This window comes from Musa acuminata, chromosome BXJ2-10, assembly GCF_036884655.1.
Source record: "Musa acuminata AAA Group cultivar baxijiao chromosome BXJ2-10, Cavendish_Baxijiao_AAA, whole genome shotgun sequence".
Taxonomy (NCBI): Eukaryota; Viridiplantae; Streptophyta; class Magnoliopsida; order Zingiberales; family Musaceae; genus Musa; species Musa acuminata.
Genome location: NC_088347.1, coordinates 37168240 through 37183243, shown reverse-complemented (window position 1 = coordinate 37183243; position 15004 = coordinate 37168240). Strand labels below are relative to the sequence as shown.

Genomic DNA, 15004 nt, shown 5'->3' with positions numbered 1-15004 from the left:
AATAGGATAAAAATAATATCATATATAGAATGCTATATAACACATATAGTTCGAATAATTTTACTTGAATAAGAAACACACAATAATAAGAAGAGATTGATAACGAGAAAATAACCTTACGAAAGAATCACAATGATTGATGACAATATTTTCTTAAAACAAACGATATTTTTAGTGCATCCGAAAATATTAATATGAATTGTTTAAATTTTTCTAATAATATTTTGTTGAACATTCAAATATTAATATGGAGCCATTCAAATATTATCCTCTATTATTCATGATTATCATTAAATTTATAGTTTTAAAATTTTAATTTTTAATTTTAATTAATTTTTAATTTTAATTAATTTTTAATTTTAATTAATTTTAATTTAAATTTCAATATCATTATGCTAATCAATTAATATCCCTAGTCTTGTGGAGTTTGCAATATTACGGAAGCAGCTCATTCCCATAGGTTGTTTAATGCCAAGGGGACCCACTCCTTGACCCATTGGAATCAGCCATTGGTCTTTTTGGTGGCTCGACCAACACAGGTTAGCTGAGCTTTTTCTAAAAGAAGCTTCTTAAGTACCTTTCTACACGCTACCCATTCAGCTACCTGCCATAAAGGTGTGGCTTCAACGTGGGCTCCGCACGTTTGTCGACTAAAGACGGTAAGACACATTTCGGCTAATCCGCTTTTAGCGACTACAAAGGTCGACACGACATGGAACTCCTTCACCGTCAACAAAGCTGAGGCCCTTTTCCTCTCCACCACTACCGTCCGCCCCTCTCAAGATGAATGGCTCCGGCGGTCGGAACGCTGGCCAGGAGCCGTTCTTGCCCCTCGGCGGTGGCGGCGGTGACCCCGGGGGCGCGCCCTTGGCGAGCCACGACCCCTTCCTACCCCTCCTCAACCTCTCCGCCCTCGGCCAGAAGATGGACTCCCTCCGCCGCTTCCTCTCTGATGCCATAGACAGTCGCACCGTCATCGGCGATGACCAGCTACAGATGGTCTCCTCCCATATCGCCTCGGCCGTCCAGGGGATCATCCTCAACGGCGCCGCTCTCCTCGCCTCCTCCCAACCGCTTAATCCCTCCCCCTCCTTCGCTGCCGCTGGTGGTCCCACCTCTCGAGATGCAGTGACCCTTCGCTTCGCCGAGACCAGATCCGGTAGTCCGCCGTCCATCCAATTCGGAAACGGATCCGAGCCGCCGACCTCGGATCCGGCGGCGGCGATCGGGGAGGAGGACGACATAGTGGAGATCGATGCTGCAGAGCTTCTGGCGGAACACGTCCACCTCTGCGAGATCTGCGGCAAGGGTTTCAAGCGTGACGCGAACCTCCGGATGCACATGAGAGCTCACGGCGACCGGTTCAAGACCCTGGAAGCCCTCTCGAAGCCGGACCGGGAAGTTCGCCCGTCGGATGGCGGGGAGGCGGTACCCGGGAGAAGAGTTAGGTTCTCTTGCCCGTATCCCGGGTGCAACAGGAACCGGGCGCACAAGAAGTTCCGACCACTCAAGTCGGTGGCGTGCGTGAAGAACCACTTCAAGAGGAGCCACTGCCCCAAGATGTATTCTTGCCACCGGTGCAATAAGAAGAACTTCTCGGTGGTGGCTGACCTTAGGAGCCACCTCAAGCATTGCGGAATGACCCGGTGGCGGTGCTCGTGTGGGACAAGCTTCTCGAGGAAGGATAAGCTTTTTGGGCATATCACTCTGTTCGAGGGGCACATGCCAGCGGTTGAAGTTGGTGCGGAGGAGGAAGTGAAGAAGAAAGGTGTGATTTTGGAAGTAGACGAAGAAGAAGAGGAAGGAATTGGAGGAGCAGAGAAGGATGGCGAGGGTTTTGATTCTGAATTTTTTAAGGGCATAATGGAGGATTTTGATGAGATTGAGCGTCGAAGTGGAAGGATGCGCTAGCATCTCTGTGTGAAATACATCAAAGGTGTGTCTTCATCTTTATATTTGCATCTTCTATAGTTCTTCCTGGTTGCTTAACTTCCTTGTTCCTTGCCTTTGTTTTATTTACATTGTTTTTGCTACATTATTGCTTCTTGTTGATTCTAAAAATTTGATCTCTAAAATATGAATCACAAAGAAATATGATATTCGTTCCGGAAGATATATTTGTTGGATTGGATGTATGATATCAGAAATTGCCCTATATCAGAGACTATAGGAGAATGGGCAGTTTCTTATAAGCGTCACTTGATGAATTGGACTTGAGCATTTTGGGAATACAAAGAGTTCCCCTACTTCGGTTGCTGATAGGTATAATTAGATCGTCACAAATGATATTTATTGTTCGCCGGATGAGTGAAAAAGCTTCCTTTATGTCAGTTATTGAGCTAGTATAATAGCTTGTATGATATTTATGTTAGACATGATGTATGCTCTTTATAATTTCTTTCTTTTCTTTTAGAGCATATCTTGAACTTTTTTCACTTTCTCTGTAGAAGGATAAAGATCATTAATTAAATAATCACTTGGATGATTGCACTGAATTCTGTCAAAATTTCATTAGGTTTATTTTCATGGATGGCTTTGCCTTTGTTGTTTTTTAACATTGACTATTGATTGCTATCAAATCATCTAGATGAATGCTTGCCTTTGTTTCATCTGAAGGGAGATTCAATAATAGGTAATACTATAAGGTTCAAATTTATTGTTTAAAGGTTTAAGGTCATGGGGAAGCATACGACAGCTCAAAAAAGGATGGTGCCTTTTATCCAAAGAAATGATAAGGTAACTGATGAAATGATAGATAATGATTTTCAACAATGACAGGAATGGCAAAACTAACAATGACATATTATGTGCAGTAGTGACTGAGAAAGCAAACTATATATATGAAAAATATACCAAGAAAATTGGGAATTTCAAGGCAATAGAAAAATTGGATGTACTTCACTTTATAGGATGGATGGATCCAACTATATCTCATATTTAGTAGCCAGTTGTGTTTTTTGTAGAGTGGTATTGGTTGTTAAAGCGAAAAATATCCAGATCTTTTTAATAGGGTATTACACCATGTAGTAGTGAAAATATCCAGAACATAGGCAGATGGATTACCTCTTGGGCTGAAGTGAAAATTCTGATGCAGTAGAGGATTTTCCTCCAGGGTTTGGCCAGGCTTTTGCAGGTTAGACTTTTTTTTTTTAGTTGTGGCAATAAGTAATTCCTAGTCTTCCATTCTGCATGCGTATAGGACTTTTTGTGAAGTTGCATCTGTCATTAGTCCTTATCTATGGACTGGAAATATGTACCTCAAGATCCTGCAAGTCCTTGAAGTCATTTCCTGTAGTTGTCTGGATCTTAGTTGGATTGAACTGGGTCGAAGTTCAAATTGGGTCTTGTACAGTCACGAGCACTGGTCTTATTTCTACGTCCATTCATTCGTAACTCTGGGCCATCTCTCTTTTTATGTCTTTCACTTTTCTAACAATAGATTCTCAAAAATGACTCACAAGTCTGTCTGTACAGTTTCTGTTTTCTGGTGCAAATAAATTGTCTTTGCCTTTTGTCCTTTTTGCTCTGAACCTTTATGTTTCTCATATCTATATTATTTCTTGCTTTCTTCTGTTAATATTTCTGTTTTCTTACCTTTCTTACATAAATTTGCAAAACTTGGTATCTATTGTCATTACTTACCATCTACCACTATGAATATATGATTTCTTCTTTGAATTAACCTTATTTTGCATGTTGTAATATGCAAACGGCAAAAAAGATTCTTATATTTTATTTAATATAGGGCATCTTTTGGCTCACAGATTATCTGTGGCCAGTCCTTTCCCTGTGACTTACATCAGTTTCTTGTGCTATAGAGTATTGATGTGTAAGAGAGGTTTATGTAGCAAGTGTAAGAAAATGAAATGGGTGTTCTTTCCTTTCTGATATAGAAAGGAAATTAAAGACTGGTATTGCAACTTCCTGTCCAGCTTAATATCTTTAACTATTATATTATCTGATTCTGAGATAGTGGACTACTGGAGAAGGGTCAAGCCTGTACTAGTTGAGTTAAAACAAATAGAGAGAGATGAGATTTTCACTGCAGCAGAGACCATTAGGCTTGTTCGGGTCCCAAAGCAGAAAGTACTTGGTTCCTCAAGTGACTCCTTTAATGGTTCATGAAAGAAGCTACTCCACCCAATAGGCATTATTGATATTTAAGGTATAAGAAGTTCTATAACCATTCAAATACTTGATATTAATTTACATTGCCTTCTATGTGTTTTATATTCTTTTTAATGCTGTGGTGCTTTAGCTGGAGAAAGCTGTCAATAGGCAGCAAATTTGGGAAAAATAAAATAATTGAAATTTATGCAAAGTCTCTTAATTTGATTTGTTCTGATAAAGTATCATTATTAATTATCTATCGTGTAAATTGGAGTAAAAAATATCAGGTTGTAAACCTTAGGGCGAGGAGACTTGGGGTAAGCTTGTTGTAGTTCAGTAGCATCAACTGTGTAAGCATTCGTGCATTTGGTGGTATTGAAAATAAAAATTCGTATCCTAACCTGCCTGTTTGACACAGAGACTTGTGTAGGGATGGTGAGCAGACGAATCCTCCCAACTGTTCCTCTTGTAATTTAGGTGATCACATACCAACCCTCTTGTATCTGGTTTTTGGTGGGCAGTCCATTTTAGCGATCAAACAGGTTGCCTATAGAGATGACAGACCTAGGTACATATTTGCTTGATTAACTTGTTTGTGACATGGTCGAAGAAGGCATCAAAGTAAAAGCTTGCCGTAGGCACATGATCTAATGTGGAAGATTACAAAGACTTAATTCTTTTGAAGCTTAGAAAAAGAGAAGATGCAAATTTTATATTATTCATCGATTTGTTCTTGTTGATGTGGCAAACATTGTGTTTTACTTCAATTTTCAGATGCTTCGTCATCTCCGGGCAACGACAAGGAGACAGAACGCATTTTGGTGCATTCTCCAGAATCTTTCATCTTGACCTGAGCTAAACTTATGCATTACAAGGCTCTGGAAGTTGTAGGGCATCACTTCCACTCTGAAAGCTTGTAAAACAGTACAAGATGCAAAGAACAAGCGTGTGGGTAGAGTATCTGTATATATGATGTTTAAGGTCTACCTTTTCCTATCTAATTTTACTTATAATAATTAGTTGTACAACATTTCTCTTTTTATATTTTTGGTGCAACCTTAATAAGATGGAGTTGATAAGAAAGTCATTTATCATATGTTTTTAAGCATATTCTATGTCCATGCACTTTATATTCTATCAGGTAGTTGCATTGTTCTCTAATCTTCATTATGACTTTTGTTGTTCTTATGATCGAAGAATAATCACAGATTAATTATATGTTGGCTTGATCGAGATAAAAGAATCTCTCGATGTTGTAGTCATGTTTATGTACTTGCAATATCAACACTCATGTGCTATTACCAAATAAATAAATGCACTAAATCAATTTTTAATTATTATTTTAAATAAACAAAAGAGTCACTTGTGTTAGTATACGTCTGAGGAGGGGGATTGATCTACTTAAAAGCTTCCAATGATAAAAGATTGGATCTATAATTATTAACTTAAGATGATGATGACTGAAGACCATCAAATCAATGGATAATTATTCCATTTGAACTTAAAATAGACCTTGACAGGCGTAATTTGGCTTGCTTGCATAAATAATTATCCTTTTGGTTGTCATTTGTCATGTCGAGTTGGATTTGGAGTTTAGGTCAACGACAATGTCTCCAACCGGGAAGATCTCATGTCAAATCAAGATAAGTATTCTTGGATCTTCTTGTCTCTCTCATCCAGATGTCGTGATAAACCCTAGAATAATAAGAAGGCACTCAGAATTCCTCGGCCAATTTTAGCCCTTCTTCCATTATGATCATCATTATAATAAGATATTTTTAAGAAAAAAAATATGTTAAAAATACTTTTTCCAAATTATTAATTTTTGGATAAGGAGAAAAAAAATACAGTAATGTGCTTCTCAAGTAAAAATATACCCAATACAAGAATAATAATGCACCCCTGCAAGGAAAAAACTGGTTACAGTGGGAGAGCTCTGCAGTGGCACACAAGAAAAAGGACGACATGTTCATACGAGCCAGACGACCGGATTACGCCGTCGAACGATCCTCCAGCTGTGAGCACTGCAGCGAACCGATCGCCATGGAGGCCACCGCCTTCGCCCAAGCCACTATCTCCTTCTTCATCCTCTCCTCGTCGTTCCAAGCGGAAGGATCGATAGGCTGACCCACTTTTGCACCCGGAGCCAGAAGCATCGTCGCCGCCGCGCTGCTTTTCTTCTCCTCTCCGGCGGCTTGAGGTACGAACGGAGCTCTCAAATCCATGTCTGTGCCAACAGTTTCGGAAGAAAGCAATATATAGAGGAGATGAGGAGGAAGAACGAGGAACACGCTAGTGTAGTAGAAACGATGTGCGTCCAAGGAAACGCGTGGACACCAGCTTCGTTCTGTGGCTGCAGAGGGAATCGATCCATAAACAATGGAGAGTTGGAGATCTCTGCAGAAGCTCGTGATGGTCGTGTCACAATTCCTTTGCAGTATAATATTCTTTGGTCTCCCTTTGTTGCTTGTGCGACATTATGTATGGGAACAAAAGCACTCACAAACTGAGACCCACCGGATTGTAGGATGACATGGTTTCTGCTTGCTCATGCACTCAGCAGACTAGCAGAGCAGAAAAGGAATCAGATTTCACACTGGCTTTTTTGGAGTTTGGGCAACCATTTGGGATTGATGGATATCAATGTATCATATATTTATCTTAAGGATATATTAGGTGCTTTAATATTTTTCATGTTATTTGAATTTAAACTAGTAACAGATATTAATGTTTAGTTGTGACTGGAAGGAAACGCATCAGAGAGAAATATATATAAATTTGTAAGGATAAATACACTACTTCTAAACAATATTGAAATGAACACAGAAAAAGGGGATGTTTTTTATTCGTAAAATCCAGTACAAGATTATGGCAAGCAAAAAAGGTTCCAAAACATAAATAAATAAGAGTAATTTTGACCGTCAAAGATGAGTGCTTGGCTGGAAGAATGTTCAATCTTTCTCGACACAAAATATATGCCTCCGCGTAAAGTGAGAAGGAGGCCTGAAAGATATGCCGCGTTCGATTTTGGCTTTGTCAACATAACACTATGTATTAGAATCATTGGCTACACCTGCGCCAAAAACATTGAATTCTGATATATAATAGCCACTGCACATGCAGGAGAAGTCAGAGAGAAGGACAGAAGTTTAGCGGTAATGCTGTCTTTTGGAGGATGAAATATTCCAAGGACAAACGTACACCGAAGACCAACGCGAAATGGCGAGCGTGATATCATTCCCCGATCTTGATGTTTGTGTGTGTATGCGTGTGAGAGAGAGAGACGCAGAAGAAGAAGATGTGAGAGTGAGAGAGAGAGAGAGAGAGAGAGAGAGAGATGAAGAAGAAGACCCAGGTGCATCAACTGGGGTAGTTTATGCGTGTGTGTATGTGTGTGTCTGAGTGAGAGAGTGAGAGAGAGAGAGCAGAAGAAGAAGATCCAGGTGCATCAACTGGTAATTCGGCATAGAACAGCCATGTGTGTGCCGCGAAAGAGAGAGAGAGAGAGAGAGAGAGAGAGAGAGAGAGAGAGAGAGAGAGAGAGAGATGAAGAAGACCCAGGTGGACCAACTGGAATTCGGGATTCTCTCAATTCTAACCATGCTACGATATAAAGAGATTTCATTCCCCAAGTGTTTGACCCAATAGTGATAGCACAGACAACTCATGATCGATATTCAAATGGTAATATTGAGCTCATTAGAACTCAATCATGATGAAAAGAGATATCTCACTTTCACTGGTTTTCTTGGTACTGTGTATATACGTGAGGGTGAGCTATATATTGATTTCACGAACAACACAAGTATGTTGCACTCATCATATACAAAGAGGAGTTCAATCAAAGGAACTACAACACGAGCAACAATGGCGGACTCCAGTGGGCATACAAGAAACAAGGACTAACTAATTAGTAAGGAATGTAGCGTCTTCGCAACGTGCTGTCCTCTCGCCGCAAATGCTGAGCCGAACGGATCGCCATGGCGGCCACTGCCTTTGCCCAAGTCACCAACTCCTCCTTCATCCTCCTCTCGTCGCCCCAAGCCGATGCATCGATAGGATGGCCTATTTCTGCGCGCGAGATCAGCAGCATCGTCGCCGCATCTCCCTCTTTCTTCTCCCCGGCATCTCCCAAAGCCATCTCAGGAGTTCCTGGAGCACCAGCTCTAGCCTCGCTTCTCTGTGTCTTATATGGGGGAAAAGGAGGAAGGACGGTGCGTCGAAGGAACCGTGTGGACATCGATCCAAGTAGTTTATGCCTTCTTCTCCTTCACGAGGCAAATGCTGTGGTAATAAAATAAGAGAAGCTTCCGATGTTACATGCTAATTAGGCCGCACGGCTATTTCAATAGGGCTCGTGCATGGTGCGTCAATCAGGTCGGGTTTGACCATCTTTGACCAGGGAGTGATAAGTCAACTAAGCTACAAAATCCTTGTTTCTGAAAGGAGACCACAGTCAACGCTAAGTTGGCATAAGTCAACTAAGCTACAAAATTACGGACAAATCCTTGTTTCTTGGCTTCTGCTGCGTTCAAAAGATTTGAACGGAATAAAGACTCAACTCGAATAGAGACTATTTTTTATTATAGAAATAAAAAATATATAAAAATACATTGGTAAGTTTACTTATGACACATTTTCGTTGGGTGTTTTAATTCTACTTATGAGACATTTTCAGCTTTAAAAATATCTTTTATATTTTTAAAGCTGAAAACTAATAAATAAATAAATAAAAACCTATTATTTGGTTCATCACTTTCTTTCTGAAAATAGTTTTTGAAAATTGAAGATTAAAACATCTCTTACTTTCCTAATAAGTTCAAAATTACTCGACTTTCTCAAATGAAAAACTATTATTTGTTGGTATTGATCCAAATTTTAATGCCTAAATTATGCAAATATTGTGGGAGAATAGATCTAAATGTTAAATAAATGTTTTTTTTTAAAGAAATATTATATTAAATGCCGTAATTTTATATTAAATGGCGAAAACATTGTCATCGCTTAAATTGGCAGTTACGGACGGTTGTTGTGCGCAGTCTCGTGATGGATCTCCGCGCTCGAGTTCGTGAGTGTAGCTGAATCCAACAACCAATGCTCCTCGAGAAGCTCTGCGTCCCCCTCGGAAGCGGCCTCCTCCGCCCTTACCGCGCCTTCTCCCAGCCTCCCCATCTAGCCCTCCACCACCTCCTCTCCTCCCACACCCCAGACCTCCGCTCCCTCCGCCGCCACCATGGCCTCCTCGTCGCCGCTGGCCACTCCGCCAACCCCTTCTTCGCCGCCAAGCTTATCTCCCTCTACGCCGTCTTCCGCCGCCCCGACGCCGCCCTCCGAGTCTTCGCCGCTGCCGTCCCTTCCAACCCCCGCGATACCTTCCTATGGAACTCCGCCATCAAGTCCCATTTCTCTTGTGGAGACTTCCGCTTCGCCCTCTCCCTCTACAGCCAGATGCTTTCTTCCGGCGCCCCCCCTAACGAGTTCACTGTCCCCATGGCCGTCTCGGCCGCCTCTGAGCTCCTCGATCTCGATATCGGCTCTTGCATCCATGGTAGCGCGACAAAGTTTGGCCTTTTGCCGGAAAATTCAGTTGTCGTTGGGTCCTCTTTGGTTTACATGTACTCCAAGTGCGGGGAGGTCGGTGGTGGCTTTCGGGTGTTTGATGAAATGACGATGAGGGATGTGGTTACTTGGACAGCACTAATCGTTGGTTGCGTAAGGAACGGGGAGTCTGAGATGGCTTTAGCGTGCCTTAAGGAGATGCACCGGGTCGCTGATCATGGAGATGAGCGGCTCAATTCTCGAACAGTGGAAGCCGGTGTGCAAGCTTGCAGAAGCTTGGGGGCATTGAGGGAAGGGAAGTGTCTCCATGGTTTCATTTTGAAAGCCGGAATGGAGGATTTTGATTCTCTGAAATCGTCACTTCTCTCAATGTACTCAAAATGCGAATGCTTGAACGAGGCTGTTCTTGTGTTTCAAGCATTGGCAGAGAGGGATGTGGTCTCATGGACCGCAATGGTAGTGGTTCATATAAGAAAAGGCCACATAATTGAGGGCTTGGAGCTGCTTAGAAAAATGCAAGATTCAGGAGTAGAGACTGATGGAGTACTTTGCAGTTGCATATTGGTAAGTTTTGGAGATATGGGTAGCGTTTGTGAAGGTAAGGGATTTCATGGCATTATGTTGAGAAGAAACTATGAATTGAGTCCATCAGTTGTTAATGCTTTGATCTCTATGTACTGCAAGTTTGAAATGTTGCATCTTGCAAGAAAGGTTTTTAATATAATGGGCCAGCTAGATGCGGAGTCATGGAATTCAATGATCTTTGGATATGGAAAAATGGGACTGGACATCGAGTGCTTGGATCTTTTTAGAGAAATGCTGTTTCGAGGCTTTGATTCTGATCTCAACAGTTTAGTGACTGTGACCTCTTGTTGTTCTCGCTTGATGGCATTGTTCTTAGGCCGATCTGTCCATTGCCACACTATAAAAGTTGCACTTGATGGAGATATATCTATCTGTAATACGCTTGTAGGAATGTATGGACAATGTGGAAGGCTTCATCTTGCCAGGAGAATATTTCAACAAACAAGTAAAGATGTTATCACGTGGAATGCTTTAATAGCAGCTTATGCTCGTCTTGGATATTCAAATGCTGCTTTGTCCCTTTTCTATCAAATGCTCTTGGGAGATGTGAGGCCCGATTCTACAACCTTGATAACTATGCTCTCAGTTTGTTCTCATGTGGCGGCTATCAACCTAGGAAAGTGGATACACGATTACGTGAAAGAAACGATATTAGAGGATGATGTCTCTCTTAGAACAGCATTGGTTGATATGTATGCTAAATGTGGGCAGCTCGGGGTCTCAAGAGAAGTCTTTAATTCTATGCCTGAAAGAGATATTGTTTCTTGGAATGTCATGATTTCAGGATATGGGATCCATGGCTATGCAAGAGAAGCAATTGAGGTGTTTAGAGAAATGGAGAAGATGGGTGTCAGGCCTAATGATGCCACATTTCTTGCAATTCTGTCTGCTTGCAGTCATGCAGGAATGGTAAATGAGGGGAAAGAGCTCTTTGATAAAATGAAGATCTATTCTATTTCTCCCACACTTAAGCACTATGCTTGTATGGTTGATCTTCTAGGTAGATCAGGTCATCTATCAGAGGCTGAAGCTATGATTCTTAAGATGCCAGTCAAGCCAGATGGTGGGATCTGGGGAGCTCTGCTCGGTGCTTGTAAAATTCATGATGATGTAGCATTGGGTGAGCGGGTTGCAAGGAAGGCTTTTGAATCAGAACCCGAGAATGATGGTTACTATATTCTCATGTCTAATATATATAGTCATGCTGGTAGATGGAAGGAGGTGGAGACGTTGAGGAAGATGATGAAGCATAGAGGGGTGACAAAACGAGTTGGTTGGAGTGCCACATAATATGGCAGAATGATTTATATTTTCGTGATGATGAGTGTTCTATTTCCTACCTTCATGGGATTCGATGTTTCCAAGTCAAGTTGATAAATTTCGCTATGATCCAAAAAGAAGTATGATCCATTACTTGACTGTGGTTACAGCAAGCTTGTGCATTTTGCTAAATGGTTCCCAAATCAAACCTTGACAATTTTGTCTTGGTAAAGAAATAGAGTTGGCCAAGAAGTTGACAAATGGCATGCTGCAACAGAACAAAGCAGTTTGTTCGATCGATTGAGATAGAAGTGAGACATAGACGATAAAGGAGCATTTACAAGTATCAGCATCAAGTAATATACTGCTTCATCCCCTACTCAATAGGCCTTGCATGATGTATAACATTTAACCTTTGAGCACAGTGCATCGGACATGTGATTATCATATGAGCGTCGGAGACCATTTGATAACAGTGCTTATATTGGGTTACCAAATCAGATTACCTGAATCATGAGGAATATCTGACAGTTTACAGGTGAGGATTCTTGTCTCATATTTGCTGTCCTTTGTTCTTTTTGGCTTGGTACTGTTGGACTGCTCAGAGCTGAAAGTTGAATTTGGACAAGGTTGGTGTGTTTCTTGGAAGGTTTGGGTCAGTGGTGGTAGCTCCAGGATGGACAGGATATCGGGCTTGACAAGACTACAAAATCGGTGGTGGTATTCCTTGATCTTGAGTCACATTGCATTCCATAATGAATATAGTATTCATTGGTAAGTGTGGTAGTCATGGACAAGACTACAAAATCGGGGTGTTACAATTTCCTTCATTCAAAGGCTTGACATCCTTGTTAAGGCCTAGCATAGTGCATGTGAGACGTAACCTAGTGATGGCTCTATGACATGATGAGTCATCTAACTCTATCCATGAGTATCCCTTTCTTTTTCAAGCCCCCTTATCATGCCCAGACATTAGATCGGCTCTAATATCAAATGTTACAACCCGAGCCTGATGGGCTAACTGGCCCATCAATTTCATTTGATCTAAACCACTGGCCATAGTACACTCATCAGACCCTTATAAGTCAATATTAATCTTGCCCACTTCTGATGTGAAACTAATCAGGATGTTACATGATTGACATCCAATAATAGAGTATGAAGAATAATAATTAGTGGGACATACGAAACCAATTCTCACCATAAGAATAATATATAGTTTCTAAGATTCAAATATTAAATGTAAGACATCTCTATCATATTAATTATTTTTTGTCATTGATAATCTTAAGACTCGACGAAACAAAAAAAAAGGGATTCTTGTAGATGTATTACATGATTTTTTTTTTGTAGAATAACATTGAACACCTCATTTCTATTGTATTATTGTACAATAGATAGGCTTTGTATAACTAATTCTAAAAATTGTACCTTCTGTGGCAGCATTTCTATTCAAGTATGGATATCCAGAGTGAAGGGAGAGAAGAAGAGGGAACCTGTAACAAAGATGTTTGACCGGCGATGCCGTTGTCATTGCTTTGATGCACAAGCAATTGGACGAACAAGTGCATAGTACGCAATCAGAAGAGAGAACTAATAAGGTTAGAGCACCCAGTGAGTTTGACAAGAAGCACAGTCAGGAGACTAGGACAGCAACAGGAGGTCTCTTTTTCATTTATCAAGTGGCTTAGTCCAGGATCCTGAGACACACTGTCGCCGGCTTCATAAATTATTACATGGCCTATTTAGAATCCTGCTCGACTACTTGGTTGTCATAATTTGAGATCTCATCCTGACATGGTTGCTTTATCTAATAATGTAAGTACACTTCTGTATTTTCTTGTGATATATTAGTTGAGGATCTGAAAACCATCACTGACAGCACAATTTGGCTTCGGATGGATGCCTCAAATACTCAAAGAAGCATCATTTAATCATATATATATATATATATCTGTAGAAATTACAGCTATGCAGCGTTTTTTTTATTCAGAATGAAATGGGGACAGATTCTTTGATTGAATGCGTGGTCTTGTAATAAATTTGAGTATGCAATATATGGTTTTCTAGTAGCTAAATGGAAAATTGAATACACAAACTGTGTCTGGTGTATGGTCGTCCAATAAGGTTAGCAGGACCTGCTGCATTGTTCTGTTGAATTCTAAATGCTGTTACTTGAAGACGCAATGTCCTTTCATTCCTAGAGTTAGGTAGTGTAAGACTTGGTATCTCGGGGATCGAAACAATCTTGTGTTTATGATATATTGTATGCATCTTTTTATCTTCTTCACAAAGAGTTTCTTATATTTATTTTTTTTTTCTTTGTGTTTGGTGCATGCATTTGATGGTGGAGTCTTATGCCACTTGAGGTAAAAGAAATGTGACTGGAAGAAGCTTGTAGAAGTTTATTGTGCTTTGCAAGGTTTATATGACCATCTCATTTGGATTATTCATGTCCTAATTGTCACGTCGATCAACATTCGGCATCCACCAGCGAGAAACATTCAACTGGAAATTTTGCTTTTAATGTATTCGTATTAGATAATGTATTGAGAATATTTTGCTGTTTACAATAAAAGATAATTTGATTATGATCATGACAAAAAAATCATGTATGGGCGTTTTAGTTGATTCCAAACATAGATGATTGTATCCTAATGGGTTAAGGTTCATAGTTATTGTGATTTTGGTTTACTCGTATTTAAAACAATTCATATATTTTAAAAAATGTAGTATCTTTCCAATAAGTTTAAATTAACAAATGTTAAAATTTTCTTACATATTATGTTGACTCATAATAAATCATTAATATAATGATACATATAATTTAAATTTTAAAAAGGACTAAAGTTCATTTTAGCCAATGCGATTTTTGCTATAAACCAATTAAGCCATTATAGTTTAATTGTGTCTAAAATAATCATTATATTTTTAAAAACATAGTATATAAGTTCCTCCTATCAAGTCTGAGTTAATAGACATTAGAGTTTGCTTACGTGATATATTCACTCGCAATAAATTATTAATATAATGATATGTATAATTTAAATTTAAAAAAGAGTTAATCCATTTTAATCCTTATGGACCAAATAAGTTATGATTTATTCATGTCTAAAATAATCTCTATATTTTAAAAAAACATAGCATATAAGTCTTTCTTGTCAAGTTGAGTTAATAAATGTTAGAGTCTACGTGATATGCTGATTCATAATAAATTATTAATATAATAAATAAATATAATTTAAGTTTAAAAAATGATTAAAATCTATCTTGTCAAGGAAGAGAAAATGATGGAGGCATAACAAGAGACAAAGGCAGAGAGATAGAGGTAAGAGAGATCGGAGGTAAAAGTGAGGGAGAGCTAGACCATCACGCCATAGGTGTGGCAGGTGAGGGCGTAGGAGATGATGAATTTAAAGATGGTGGGGATGAAGACGTCCAAAAGGAGAAAGAGGGACCAGAAGACTTTTGCATGCATAGCGTTGAACTG

The 15004-nt window shown here is 39.8% G+C and overlaps 2 protein-coding genes across 6 annotated transcripts; both read left to right on the top strand.

The window, feature by feature from the left end:
* Nucleotides 1-707: 707 nt before the first annotated feature.
* Nucleotides 708-5218, top strand: LOC135625546 (zinc finger protein STOP1 homolog). The gene is made up of 2 exons (XM_065130482.1): nucleotides 708-1936; nucleotides 4885-5218. Exon 1 carries the CDS (start codon nucleotides 784-786, stop codon nucleotides 1909-1911), a length of 1128 nt encoding a protein of 375 aa, XP_064986554.1. The 5' UTR covers nucleotides 708-783; the 3' UTR covers nucleotides 1912-1936; nucleotides 4885-5218.
* A 3917-nt stretch (nucleotides 5219-9135) lies between these two features.
* On the top strand, nucleotides 9136-13349 carry LOC135625873 (pentatricopeptide repeat-containing protein At4g39952, mitochondrial-like). 5 transcript variants are annotated; one of them, XM_065130991.1, is made up of 3 exons: nucleotides 9136-12052; nucleotides 12144-12231; nucleotides 12958-13349. In XM_065130991.1, exon 1 carries the CDS (start codon nucleotides 9205-9207, stop codon nucleotides 11542-11544), a length of 2340 nt encoding a protein of 779 aa, XP_064987063.1. In that variant the 5' UTR covers nucleotides 9136-9204; the 3' UTR covers nucleotides 11545-12052; nucleotides 12144-12231; nucleotides 12958-13349. The 5 variants fall into 5 exon arrangements, with proteins under 5 accessions (XP_064987063.1, XP_064987062.1, XP_064987064.1 ...); XM_065130990.1 differs by having other exon boundaries at nucleotides 12144-12234; XM_065130992.1 differs by lacking the exon at nucleotides 12144-12231.
* The last annotated feature ends 1655 nt before the right edge of the window (nucleotides 13350-15004 follow it).

Bases quoted from the DNA above. Each gene is read 5' to 3' on its own strand.
- LOC135625546 (XM_065130482.1), top strand. From the start codon at position 784: ATGAATGGCTCCGGCGGTCGGAACGCTGGCCAGGAGCCGTTCTTGCCC.
- LOC135625873 (XM_065130992.1), top strand. From the start codon at position 9,205: ATGCTCCTCGAGAAGCTCTGCGTCCCCCTCGGAAGCGGCCTCCTCCGC.